Source organism: Scomber scombrus, chromosome 2 (assembly GCF_963691925.1).
Source record: "Scomber scombrus chromosome 2, fScoSco1.1, whole genome shotgun sequence".
Taxonomy (NCBI): domain Eukaryota; kingdom Metazoa; phylum Chordata; class Actinopteri; order Scombriformes; family Scombridae; genus Scomber; species Scomber scombrus.
This window is the reverse complement of record NC_084971.1, coordinates 35,851,536-35,865,868: the sequence shown is the minus strand read 5'-3', so window position 1 is coordinate 35,865,868 and position 14,333 is coordinate 35,851,536. Positions and strand designations below refer to the sequence as shown.

At 39.2% G+C, this 14,333-nt stretch overlaps 2 protein-coding genes across 2 annotated transcripts in view; both read left to right on the top strand.

Annotated features, from left to right (window-relative positions):
• Positions 1–12,223, top strand: part of LOC133999111 (uncharacterized) — a 109,000-nt gene extending 96,777 nt beyond the window's left edge. The window contains 4 exon segments of the mRNA XM_062438276.1: positions 6,299–6,472; positions 7,497–7,670; positions 9,888–9,934; positions 10,896–12,223. Coding sequence (XP_062294260.1) covers positions 6,299–6,472; positions 7,497–7,670; positions 9,888–9,934; positions 10,896–11,428 — 928 coding nt within the window. The 3' untranslated portion in view covers positions 11,429–12,223.
• On the top strand, positions 2–5,596 carry LOC133999400 (protein NLRC3-like). Its single transcript, XM_062438620.1, has 8 exons — positions 2–175; positions 1,702–1,803; positions 1,901–2,005; positions 2,108–2,221; positions 2,428–2,541; positions 3,323–3,401; positions 3,477–3,705; positions 3,789–5,596. Exons 2-8 carry the CDS (start codon positions 1,715–1,717, stop codon positions 5,594–5,596), a joined length of 2,538 nt encoding a protein of 845 aa, XP_062294604.1. The 5' UTR covers positions 2–175; positions 1,702–1,714.
• Positions 12,224–14,333: the final 2,110 nt, after the last annotated feature.

The window sequence follows — 14,333 nt, the reverse complement described above, 5'->3', positions numbered from 1 at the left end:
AAATGCACTAGACATAGTGCGGGCCATAGTGTATATTTACCAGCTGAGTAATGCTGGGCGGAGTTTCTATTGCAGGAAGCAGGAAGTCACATACAGTGTAAACTTGTTTTGCCTACACAGGTCTGAACAGGACTTGTGAGCTGCTGAACTGACGGACTTCACGGAAATAAATTCAGTAAGTGGAACTCTGCTGGTTCTGAATTCTCTTCATAGTCAAAGTTTTTATGCATTTATTTATTGTTATTTCAAAATATCTAAATGTTTCATTAAGAACTTCAGCGGCTTGAAATTCAGTTCACCATGAATATCATCTTCCTCCTTTGACAACCAAAGATGGCGTCTGTTTGAGCAGGAAAAGAAAAGCTAGAGTTACAAAGTGGAGTTTTACAGACGGATGGATGTTTTTTGTGGTGGGAAGGTGTACTGAACTTTATGAATAAAAAAGTAAGGCTCTCCCCAGTGTCAACAGAAATGGTGAAAATGTTACAGAAACACTCTTGTGTTTTAGTGGGATTTATGGCATTTGAGCATTCATACTTGGTTGTTTCAGTTCACAAAAAAGGTGAAGTGAATCAAGTCAGCTGATGGCAGCATGAACAATAGTGACCTGGATTTGGAGGAAGATTGCCAAACTTTGTTCGCAAGCAGAGCTACATTATAAAAAAAAAACTTATTACATTTAACTGAAATAACAGGGTTTAAAAGTAGTGTGTTTTAGTGTTTTTTGGCCCTGGTTTTCACTCAGTCTTCTTTAACTGGACATGTCCTTGTTCAGAATGAGGTGGTTTGGATGAAACTGTCAACTGAGTGCATTAAGGAAGGGAAATAATATTTTCTTTCATATTGCTTCTTAATTTCTTTCACAATGTTGTTTTGTTTTTAAGCAAATGGTACATAAAAAGCTTAGCTTTAAAATTGTGGAGAGGTTTGTTTTATGTAATGCATAACAGTGGAACATCCACTTCCTGGTGGTTCATTCCATTAAATATTTTTGTTCTGTTCAATACTGATAATTTGTCCTTTTGTATCTCTCTCTCTATTGAGTTTTTACGTTTTTAATCTGACAGTGTTGTGGAATTGACATGTTTCTGAAGGTGGAAACAACTTTTCAACAACAAATCATGTCAGTGAATTTCACAGATAAAAGTTTCTCCCTCAGAGATCAATCTCAGTCCTGAACTGCTCTGTAGTTCCCTGTAGATTAATGAGGACATCTAGTGGAGTAATAGCAGAACTACAACAACTGCTCTGTTCTCTGACTCTCACTGACTTTCTGCCTGCAGGTTAGACTGGTTTAATTACTTTGATAGATCAATAAGAAGCATCATCTCTCTTTTTCCAGGATTAATCTAACTATTATTTTCATTATCGACTTTGTTAAATCAGTTTTTTAAAAATCTATTATTTAGACTTCTTAAGTCTGACATCCAACAACACAGAATGTTCTAATTAAAGAAGACTCGATGCAGAGCAAAGCAGCAACATCTCACATTGAAGGAGCTTTTCTTCTTTTTGTTGTCTCTGTGAACAGCAACATGTTCTGTTTATTTCACTTGTAATTTCATCCAGCAGCTGAAATACGAAGGTGATGTGTCATCAGTTTTCTCCCAGTCAGAGTTCTGTATGTTTGTCTTGTGACTGAGATGAATAATGAGAGATAATGTGTGAGTTCTGACAGCATGTTGTTGTGTTTGTGTGAAGGTGTTTCTCTGCTATGGATCAGTGTGAGGACAGAGAGGAGGGATTCCCTCCCTCTAAAAGCTCTCTGTGTGGGGAACATGACAGCCAGACCAAAGCTCAGAGGTGAGATGAGGATCTCTAACTGTCCATCACTGTTTTCCACTCACATCACTCAACCATCATTATTCACACTCAAAGATCTGTATGTGTTGTGTTGAAGCCAAGAGCAGCAGAGACCAGACTTTGCTGGACCAGAACCCACCAAGAGCCACCAGACCATGGAGACAGCTTCAGAGTTTAAAGGAGAACACACTGCTGATACTCAGTAAGTTAACACAGTCTCAACCATAAGAAAAACATTTCCACAACATTTCATCATCTCGAGGTTCAAACTGTCCTTCTGTTGTCATTCCTGTGTTTCTATCAGGGTTCAACAGCAGAGACCAGACTCACCTGTACACAGCTGTGTGTCCATGAAGAGTGACTGGTCCATGCTTGAACCTTATAACTTCAGAGATGAACATCACTCTGTTGAAGAAAGGTAAGAATTTCAACCACGTTAGTTTGTGATTCTGCAACTCTTCTGAAAAAGAAGTAAAAATGATCCACCTTCAAAGTTTAAATAAGAACTTTCTGCTGAGTCTCAGTAATTTAACACAGTCCCAACTAGCAGGGAATATTCCCACAGCATTTCATTAAGTTGAGGTTCAAACTGTCCTTCTGTTGTCAATCCTGTGTTTATATCAGGGATCAACAGCAGAGACCAGACTCTCCTGTGGTCAGCTGTGTGTCCATGAAGAGTGACCAGTCCATGATTCCACCTCTTAAATTCAGAGATGAACATCACTCTGCTGAACAAAGGTAAGAATTTAAATATTATTCTGCAGCTCCACTGACAAGACATTCATACTCTACTGATTTAATGTTCACTTTCAAAGAGGAACATTCGGGATTCAAGGGAGATTTCTAAAACAAACTGTTACATAAAGAAAACTCATAGAATTTCATTACATCATGTGCTGAAACAATTAGTGCAGTAATCAAGTAGTAGATGAACAGAAAAAAGGGCCACCAATTTTAATATCACTTGTTCATTTATCAGCCAACAATGTTAATCAGTCTTTGGTTCCAGCTTCTCAAATGTGAGGAATTGTATGAGGGCTGGAAGTAACAAAAATTAATTGATGAAAATGCATGTGAACTTCAAAATAGAAGGATAAAAATGTATGTGAAATAAAAAATAGTGTAATGAATTATTAAATTATATTAAAACTGTTAGCTGAAGCTGTGATTACTGCAAAACAATTTCAAATGAATGAAAAGAAAACCAGTAATTTTATTTAAGGTGCAATCAATTTCTTTCAAAGGTTGCATTGGTACGATTGCAAAATGAACAGGCCTTCATAGAAACAAATCATGGCTGTGGTCTAACGTCACATTAGAAATGGTCATTAGAGATATAGCCATAGGCAAAACATGCAGCAAACTATCTCTGCAACTACTGTATAAAATATGCTCACAGAAATGCTCAATCTAGTGGTGGCATTACATGAATGCCACAAAAATGTGTCCGCTAATCTGTGAAACGTCCAGAAAAGCAACATGAAAATGTATATCTATTAATATTTTGTTTTCTCCACAGAATTCAGCAGCAGAGGTCAGAGGTTCCCAGTGGTCAGTCTGTCCAGCAGCATCCAACAGACCTGGACTCCATATTTATGGTGAGTAAATATCCAACAACTTCAGCTGAGAAACTAGAAACATGATTTAACATTTTAGCATTCATTCTTTTTCAGCATCTTGAGGAGAACATCGTCACTTTTGTGAAGAACGAGCTGAAGAAGATCCAGAATGTTCTGAGTTCAGATTACACAGAATGTTTAAAGAGGCACAGTGAGGATGAGGACGTGCTGGAAGGTGAGGAGGAAGAGCAGAGGAGGACCAGCAGAGAGGCATTTCTGAAGATCACACTGTACTTCCTGAGGAGAATGAAGGAGGAGGAGCTGGCTGACTGTCTGCTGAGCAGTAAGAGGATTTTCCAAACTATGCTTTTCTCACATTGTCACAAACATCTACTCACTGATCTTATTTGTTTTATCTTCATTCAGGAACTCGTACTGCAGAGTGTCGTCATGAACTCAAAACTAACCTGCAGAATAAGTTCCAGTGTGTGTTTGAGGGGATCGCTAAAGCAGGAAACCCAACCCTTCTGAATCAGATCTACACACCGCTCTACATCACAGAGGGATGGACTGCAGGGGTCAATGATGAACATGAGATCAGACAGATTGAAACAGCATCCAGGAAACCAGTCAGACCAGAAACAAAAATCAGACGAGAAGACATCTTTAAAGCCTCACCTGGAAGAGATGAACCAATCAGAACAGTGATGACAAAGGGAGTGGCTGGCATTGGGAAAACAGTCTTAACACAGAAGTTCACTCTGGACTGGGCTGAAGACAAAGCCAACCAGGACATACACTTCACATTTCCCTTCACTTTCAGAGAGCTGAATGTGCTGAAAGAGAAAAAGTACAGCTTGGTGGAACTTGTTCATCACTTCTTTACTGAAACCAAAGAAGCAGGAATCTGCAGGTTTGAAGAGTTCAAGGTTGCATTCATCTTTGACGGTCTGGATGAGTGTCGACTTCCTCTGGACTTCCACAACAATGAGATCCTGACTGATGTTACAGAGTCCACCTCAGTGGATGTGCTGCTGACAAACCTCATCAGGGGGAAACTGCTTCCCTCTGCTCGCCTCTGGATAACCACACGACCTGCAGCATCCAAACAGATCCCTCCTGAGTGTGTCGACATGGTGACAGAGGTAAGAGGGTTCACTGACCCACAGAAGAAGAAGTACTTTAGGAAGAAATTCATAGAGGAAAAGCAGGCCAGCACAATTATCTCCCATGTTGAGACATCACGAAGCCTCCACATCATGTGCCACATCCCAGTCTTCTGCTGGATCACTGCTACAGTTCTGGAGGATGTGTTGAAAAGCAGAGAGAGAGGAGAGCTGCCCAAGACCCTGACTGAGATGTACATCCACTTCCTGGTGGTTCAGTCCAAACTGGAGAACGTCAAGTATGATGGAGGATCTGAGTCAGATCCACCCTGGAATAAAAAAAGCAAAAAGATGATTGTGTCTCTTGGAAAACTGGCTTTTGAGCAGCTGCAGAAAGGCAACCTGATCTTCTATGAATCAGACCTGACAGAGTGTGGCATCGATATCAGAGCAGCCTCAGTGTACTCAGGAATGTTCACACAGGTCTTTAAAGAGGAGAGAGGGTTGTACCAGGACAAGGTGTTCTGCTTTGTCCATCTGAGTGTTCAGGAGTTTATGGCTGCTCTTCACGTCCATCTGACATTTATCAACTCTGGAGTCAATCTGCTGGAAGAAAAACATTCAACATCCCTGCACCCTAAACCAGAGAGAAACAAAACAAAACTGACACGTTTCTACCAGAGTGCTGTGGACAGGGCCTTAAAGAGTCCAAATGGACACCTGGACTTGTTCCTTCGCTTCCTCCTGGGTCTTTCACTGCAGACCAATCAGACTCTCCTACGAGGTCTGCTGACACAGACAGGAAGTAGCCCACAGACCAAGCAGGAAACAGTTGAGTACATCAAGGAGAAGCTCAGTGAGAATCTGTCTGCAGAGAGAAGCATCAATCTGTTCCACTGTTTGAATGAACTGAATGATCGTTCTCTAGTGAAGGAGATCCAACAGTACCTGAGATCAGGAAGTCTCTCCACAGATAAACTGTCTCCTGCTCAGTGGTCAGCTCTGGTCTTCATCTTACTGTCATCAGAAAAAGATCTGGACGTGTTTGACCTGAAGAAATACTCTGCTTCAGAGGAGGCTCTTCTAAGGCTGCTGCCAGTGGTCAAAGCCTCCAACAAAGCTGTGTAAGTACACAGACAACTGCAGATACTAACTGTATCACATGTGAAGGTTGTTCTCATGTCATGAAATTCTTAGTTCAATAACACTCCCAAGACATGGGAAACTAACTGATTTGGTGATTTTAACAGAAACAAATCGAAATTGTTTGTTATACTTTCACAGATTAATGCAGACATTCAAAATGTAATTGCTCACTGAGGACCAAAACCTATTTGTGTAAATAATTCTAAGAAATGTAACTTGAAGGATATATCTGTGTGCATTCTGATATATTTAATTCAGCTGTTCTGTTGTTTTACAAAAACTAAAGATTAATAACAGCAATCACATTTTGAATCTCAGAAGAGTAATTCTGAGTGAGGAACACAGTTCTGTTAACAAAGACTGAAAACATGATCACTTATCTAAACAAACTAACATGATGAAACTCTTCATGATGATGGAAAATGTCACACAGTGCAGTAGTGTCGCTAACTGATAGTCAAATAGTTTTTGACTGAACTATTTATAATACATGTAAGTAGGATGAGTTCATTGTTGGCCATATCCTAGGAAGTAATGGGCATCTGTAATTTATCTCTTTACCAACACCCGTCAACTCATTGGGTAACATATAGAAACTCAAAAAATGATGAAAAATGTATATTTTAAAATTGTATTTAGCAGAAGGAACATCAGTGTGTGTATTTATCCCTAACTTTCCTTCAGGCTGAGTGGCTGTAATCTATCGAAGAGAAGCTGTGAAGCTCTGGCTGCAGTTCTTCGTTCCCAGTCCTGTAGTCTGAGAGAGCTGGACGTGAGTAACAACGAACTGCAGGATTCAGGAGTGAAGCAGCTCTCCTATGGACTGGAGAGTTCATACTGTAACCTGGAGACTCTAAGGTCAGGACCTGTGTAAAATAGTCTTTTTTATATTTTTGGAAATACAACTATTTTCTTTCTTGTAGAAAGTTGATGAGAAGACTGACACCACTTGTGTCTGTCTGGTAAACATGAACCTGCAGCCATGTGACATAGACGGATCAGTGTTTTTTTAAAATATATTTTGGCTATTTAATGACAGTGAGGGGAGAGAAAATGACTGGGAATGGCATGCAACAAAGGTGCTACTGGAATTGAATCATGGTTGTGTGGCATGCGCCTTAAACAATAGGCTACAGTAGGACATGCTTTAAAAAAAGTCTGTCTTAATATTGACGCTATAATTCTCGGTCTTGTACACAGTAACAATTCCTACTCTCCATACTGACTTCACTGTAATATAAATGGGGGCCGACATTCACAGCCCTTGTTCCAAAGTTCAGCTAATATGTTGCTTCAGAAATCTCAGCTTGCTTAATCAACCCAATGTGTTCCAGAATTAGCCAGTTTAGAATGAAATTACTTCTTTTTGTTTCTATGTTGGAGAGAACAGGGTTAGTTGTCACATTCATTAGATCTCGGTCCCTAGATAGTTAGGTAGGTTTTTTTCTTAGTTACGCCAGAACATGTGGTTGTTAGCTTTGCTGGTAGCAAATAAATCCCCTGTGGCTCAGGAGGAGCCCACAACTTTAGCAAATGTAACACTCACCAGATGATTAAATCCACTGATTCTATTGATGATGGTTTTGATGTCACATGACTGTATTTTAAGGGGGTGCAGCTCGTCTGCTGACACAGCATTTTATCTGTGTTGTGCAGTGGTCTTTTGCTAGTTTCTACACTATTACTATATTATAATTTTCCACAGTGTGGACAATAAAATTCCTAACTTATTAAAAGCTCACTTTAAAGCAGTGGACCAATGAGTCTATCTAACACAATCAGAGTTTAGAAATTTATACAAGGAAAAAGGACACTCATCGGTACAAAACCCCCACACAAATATTAATTGTGTGTGTGTGTGTGTGTGTGTGTGTGTCTCCAGTCTTTCAGGCTGTCTGGTCACAGAGGAAGGCTGTGCTTCTCTGGCCTCAGCTTTGAGATCCAACCCCTCCCATCTGAGGGAGCTGGACCTGAGCTACAATCATCCAGGAGACTCAGGAGAAAAGCTGCTGGCTGCCGGACTGAAGGATCCAAACTGGAAACTCGACACTCTCAGGTATGAACAGAAAACTCAGAAAGCTCACATGTTGTTTCTCTGTCATGCTGACGAGCTGAGGACTCAACCAGCAGCGCTGCTGATAACAGCAGAAGGAGCTATTTACTAGAGAGGTCAATTAATGTCAATTAATCAATATGGGGCATGGGTAGGACTTCTTGATTAGATATCAGATTGGTAGACAAAAGGGACAAACAGTTTTTGACTATAATGCCAGGATAACACTACTGTGAAGTAAAGCTGGGAATATTGGTTTATGTAGAAATGTATGGGTTGGTGTTATGAATTATTGCATGAACAATTTCATTAATTTGCTTAATTATTGTGTGATGAGCAATAAATATCATATAAAACATTAAAAAAATGCTTGCAACCTCTGGCACAATAACTGGTGTGCATGCTGTAGACTGCTGCACTGCCCTCAAATTTGAGTTCTGCCTTTTTTGATCCGTCAACATCACGTTATTTAGAAAAACATTTTTGACATTTGTGGATCAATTCATAATTGGAGAGTTTTTTTACCCATTCCTGTTTTTGACCTCAGTTGATGTAATGTTTTTATTACAAATATTATATGTAAACTAGAAAATTCCAGGGACATTTTGAGTGCCACTGGGCTGCTGCCGGGATGAGTACATGATTTATTTCCAGTGTTCAAAAGTCACCCTGATCATATTCTGGTTTTGAGAATTGCACTAACACCAACTAAGAAACTTTTACTGTTGCAGTATTAAGTACATCTTACTAGTCAGTATCAAGTGTAACATTAGATGTAAGCAGAGAGTAGCACACAGAGCACAAGGCAGTAGCAACATGTATTAACTCTAAGCACTACACTACAGCACTTTACGCTTCACACATACCCTGTGTTAGCACACAACACAGTGTGTACAAACACACACACACACACACAGACAAAGACACACAGACAAAGACACACACACACACACACACACACACACACACACACACACACACACACACATTACTGCCTGCATTTGAGCAGTAAAAGTGTCAATATAATTCATATATAGATAGAATATCAATACTAGCTCGGCCGCTAGCTCGGTTAACTGGCAAAACAGACAGACAGGAATTAGCCAATCACAAAGAAGTAGCTCAGTTTCTGCCCAGCGACAGGTTGCTAAGGGCAGCTAAGGCCCTACGGTTGCTACGGCGATGTGAGAATCTGCTTGGAAAAAATTCTCAAAATGCCCCCAGAATTTGGCTTCTGACAAGGTCCCGAACAATTGCAAACTGTGAGAAAACCGTAACTCCTGTCCAAAAACTAAAAACACCGTGAGAGACACAGAAGCCAACAGATTCTGACAGTGTTTATTTTATTCAGATACTCCTTAAAATGAGTGAGTAAGCTCAGTGTGAAGACAGAGTGAGATTCTTTTGAAAAAAATACACAATTACATTACAGTCAATGGGGAGCGAGACAGGTATTGATGCCGGTCTCTGCCCCCCCGTTTAAATTTTGTGCAGACCCCGCCTGTCAACGTCACATTTTATGAATCCCAACACCTATGTCTACATTTTGACAAAAAATTATTTGTCTCCTTTTCACGGTTTGGCCGTGAGCTCGAGTTAAAAATAAAAATTATGTTTATTTTTTACTGCTTCTCACACTCCAGCTAACTGACGCTTCCACTCTAACTTTGAAGAAAAAGTGATTTCCACTCCTCGTTTGACTGCTCATAGTTTGAAGAGTTTACATGTTATGTAAAAACTGTTTGATGTTTTGGAGAGAGCACAAGTTTTCCTCCGTTTTAAAGTTTGAATCACATTTCTACGTGCAGGTATGAGAGAGCTACGTGACTCAGAAAAAAGGGTGAAATTTTGTGGGTTTAAAAATAAATTCCCATTCATTTCGTATGGAGAATTATTCCCGTTTTTTTCGGAATAACTTTGGGTAAAATTGGAATTTCAACACCAAAAGTCATAGCATCTCTTTCCCGATCGAGCTGCACGTTTTGATTTATGTATTGTCGGGTTTTCTCAAAGCTGCGGGACGAGTTACGCGCTGAAATTTGGTGAAAGAATAAGAATAAGTATGGAGAAGATTAAGTTTAAGCACTAAATAGTTTGACATGAGTTTGTGTTTTAAGAGTGCTTTACAAATACAGCGTTGTTGTCTCAATTGTTGATTTAAGTAAAGATCATTGATTAAAAGTTTCTGAAGGTTAATTCTGACTATGTTTCTTTCTCCAGGGTGGATAATGGTGGAGAGCAGAGGCTGAAACCTGGTCTGAGGAAATGTAAGTTTGTTTACACTTCGATTCATGAAAACAAGGCAGCATATATTAAAGGATTTGAGTGGTGAATTTTTAATTTTTAATTTTCAGCAAATCTCATGTTTAGATACAAACCAACAATGAACTGATCTACCAACAAGTATTGTGTGTGTATCAAAGCCTGATATATTGTATTCCTCTGTGCCATAAACCTCTGTTGTTGTCTAATAACTATTTAAACACATTAATGAGTCACACCACTGCACTGGGTGGCATGTCCTTCATTGTGAAGATGGATACAGTAGATTGTTCAGAAACAGCTCTAAAACGGTAATAAGATAGTAAACTTCAGAGGTCATGGTCCTAATATGGTAGGCACTATGAGTATACACAGAAGCATGTTTCTGTTTGAGACATTTATAATGTGGCACAAAGTCAAATAGTGTGATATGTAGCTCTAAATGGAGCTTCTCCTCCTGTTCCTGTGGTAGTTGTGTCTGCCATGCTTTCTCCTGAGGGTTATGACGGTGTTGCTTTTACAGTCTGCAACTGTTTCCAAATGCTACAGTAACCACTGCATTCAGTGGTTGAGGCAACACATCACTCAGTGCAGCGGTGTGGCTCACTGACATGTTTTTAATCGTTTTTAGACAATAATGGAGGCCTGCAGCACAGATGAATAAGATATATCAGACTTTGATACACACAATACTTGTTAGTAGATCAGTTCATTGTTGGTTTGGATGCAAACATGGGTTTGTTGACAATATGAAAAATATAGAAAATCACCAGCCATATGCTGTAAAGTAATTTAATTTAAAAGCTTGTATATCTGCATTTAACTCTCAACAAAAAAGTGATTTCGAAGATTTTATCCTTTTAACAAGTATCTATTTAATTTAGTCTCTTAATGAATCAACAAATAAACAATCAGGCGTGTTAGATGATAAACTGCTGCTGTATCATGTCTTGTTGTCTTCATCAGATGCTTATGAACTCACAGTGGACACAAACACAGCACACAGAAACCTCAAACTGTCTGACAACAACAGGAAGGTGACAGCAGAGACAGAGGAGCAACCTTATCCTGATCATCCAGAGAGGTTTGACCACTGGTATCAGCTGCTGTGTAGGAATGAGCTGACTGGTCGCTGTTACTGGGAGGTTGAGTGGAGAGGAGATGTTCAAATTTCAGTGACTTACAAAGGAATCAGCAGGAAAGGAGACAGTCGCTACTGTATGTATGGAAGAAATAATCAGTCCTGGAGTCTGAGGTGTGACAATGATGATAATGCTTACTCTGTCTGGCATAATGACACAGTGATCCATCCCCCCTCCTCCTTCTCTGACAGAGTAGCAGTGTATGTGGACTGTCCTGCTGGCACTCTGTCCTTCTACAGAGTCTCCTTTGACACACTGATCCACCTCCACACCTTCAACACCACATTCACTAAACCTCTGTATGCTGGGTTTAAGGTCTGGGGGTCAAGTTCCTCAGTGTCTCTGTGTTCAGTGTAGGAGGAAGAGTCTTCTCCTGTGTGGAGAAACACTCACACTGATGACAACCACAATAATAGAATACTAAATATTTTAGCTTTAGGTTTTCTTTATTATTGTTTTCACACAATGTACAAATTATTCTACTTTTTAAAATATGATTCCACAGTTTTTGTGAATTGATTTGGTGCACCTAATCCATGGTTGAGTGAGGCTAAAATGAGTTTGGCTCTGAGGCTGAATTATAACGGCTTTGTTAGGCTCTCAACACAATGCACTTGTTTGTGAGTTCAGTAATTATCTACCTGTGTGGTAGACTAGTTGTGTTGAAAATAAAAACCTTTGGTATTAGAAAATTAATTATTTTTCAAAATAATTCGATCAATTATGAATAACCATTTCCTGCTTCACACAGGGTACCATTTTGCCAAATGCCAAAATATATCCCAATCACAGTGATGCTTGTGACTGCTGTAAGTCTTCAGCTGACCATTCACACATGTACTGGACGTGCCCGAGGCTGACTAACTTTTGGACCGATATATTCCAAACTCTCAAACAGGCTCCAACCAAACCCCTTGACTTCTCTTGTTGGTCTCCATCCGAACAAAAATGTGCTCGTTACTACACAGCGTGTCATTGCCTTCACTACCCTGCTGGCCAGGTGCACCATTCTTCTCAAATTGAAACATTTTTCTCATCCGACTCACAACAGCTGGATACGTGAAACCTGCAATGTCTGCAGTTAGAGAAGTTAAGATTCTTACAGAAGGGAGAGAGAGAGAGAGAGAGAGAGAGAGAGAGAGAGAGAGAGAGAGAGAGAGAGAGAGAGAGAGAGAGAGAGAGAGAGAGAGAGAGAGAGAGAGAGAGAGAGAGAGAGAGAGAGAGAGAGAGAGAGAGAGAGAGAGAGAGAGAGAGAGAGAGAGAGAGAGAGAGAGAGAGAGAGAGAGAGAGAGAGAGACCCCCCGCCCCCACCTTTCTTTCCTTTCCTTTAATGAATATCTTATCTTTGTATCTACACATTTATTTATTTATTTCATTATTATATATTGTTGTTATTGTTATTATTTACTTATTTTCTTATGCTGTCAGGTAATAAATCAGTCACTTACTGTGGCCACTTTCCCTTTAATGAATGAATAAACCAACTGAATAAAAATATTTGGATTTTTTTTTTTTAATAATGGTAATTTATTAAGTAAATGTAAATATGAATGGGTAAAGGAACATGTCAGTGTTCCAGAGATTTTTATTTATTTTCCTTTATTTAAACTCTGAAACCATAGAGTTGAAGTTGATCAAGAAAGAAGACAATCAATTAAAACAAACATAGGTAAGGCAGTTTTATTTATATAGCGCATTTCATACACAGTGGCAACTCAATGTGTTTTACATAAAACAAACATTTAACAGAAAAATTTGGAAAATTCAAAAAACAAAAAACAAAAGAAAACATAAAAACATGGAATTTGAGAAATAAAAATAAAACCCAATTATAGTAAACATATACATACCACCCCACCACCCCCCAATAAAAAAACAAAGATAACATAGAAACATGGAAACAACATAGAAAGTATGTTTTTTTTTTTAGAATAGAGCATTAAATTGTCAGTATCCTTGCATGTTCATTGACACCTGCTGGACATTTTGTGTGTTGCAACCATGTGCTTTTGTTTGTTTTGGGTAATGACTCCGCCCTCACCTGTCATGCTTCCATGTGGTCATTGTCGGCCATTTTGTGCTCACCTGTACTCCGTTAACTCCTAATGATTAGGCCTACTTATTCTGTGCTCTGTCAGCCCCAGTTTGTCAGATTGTCCCAGTCTTTTGTTCTGAGCACATCTACCGTTGTTACCTGCTTTGCCTGTCTGCCAACCTGCTTGTTTGTACTCTGCCTGTGAACCTGGTTTTTGGATTTTGCCTGCCGCTTTGGATTATCTGCCTGTTTGGACTGCTTATTTGGACCTGACCCTTGCCTGCCTCTAGACCACTCTTTGGACTGCCCTCTAGTTTGTCAGCTCTTCTCCTGTTTCAGTTTTGTGGCCAAGAGCCTGCATTTTTGTTGAGTTTTTTCACCGTTTGACGGGACATTCTTTGTTGGAGTTGTTTTTTGACTTTTTCTGTTCAATTAAAAACTCTTGAATTTGGAACTTTCTGCATTTGGGTCCGAACTTTCTACAAAACCTGACATTAAATATAAGGTTGCAGCATAAAATAATGATTTACTTTAAAATCATTAAAAGGAGAAACAGTGCAAATGAAAGATTACAATGTAAAGTGCTTTGAAAGAGCTCAATCATAAGCTCAGGAGAAGAGAAGGCTTTTTAACCTGATTTCAGTTCTGCTGGTAGTTTGTTCCATTTGTGTAAAAGCTGCTTCACCATGTTTAGTCTGAACTCTGGGCTCCACTATCTGACCTGAGTCAGTAGATCTCAGAGCCCTACTGGGTTTATATTCTTATAACATATAACATAGATGTAATTATCACCAGTAATAAACCTGAGTGCAGAATGGTAAACAACATCAAGGGGCTTTAAAGTCACAGCCGAATATGTCACTGCAGTTTCGGATTCAATCCTAAAGACGACCCAATATTTTGCCTTAGTTTACTCATTAAATATGATACATGATTATTGAAAGATATCTTCTCATCAATTCAAGTCCTAACGTATTTGTATATCATCACTCTTTTAATATTGGTGCCACTTTTAGTAGAGTTATCCAAATAAATATGTTTGGCTCTGGTTTGTCTGTTTTTAAGGCAGATATTGGGGCTCATTCATAAAATGATGTGTTTACACAAATCTGTGCTTAAACCATGTGTACGAACATTTGATTCACAAATCTGGGATCTGACATCAGTATTTTCTTACCTGAATTTGTTTCCTTAGAACTACCTCAGACCATGCATAGCCACAATTCC

What these genes read in the sequence shown, in the direction of transcription:
- LOC133999400 (XM_062438620.1), top strand. Translation starts at nt 1,715, where the DNA reads ATGGATCAGTGTGAGGACAGAGAGGAGGGATTCCCTCCCTCTAAAAGC. An exon ending in AGCCAGACCAAAGCTCAGAG is followed by an intron (nt 1,804 to 1,900) that starts GTGAGATGAGGA and finishes GTTGTGTTGAAG; the next exon opens with CCAAGAGCAGCAGAGACCAG. An exon ending in GGCTGACTGTCTGCTGAGCA is followed by an intron (nt 3,706 to 3,788) that starts GTAAGAGGATTT and finishes ATCTTCATTCAG; the next exon opens with GAACTCGTACTGCAGAGTGT.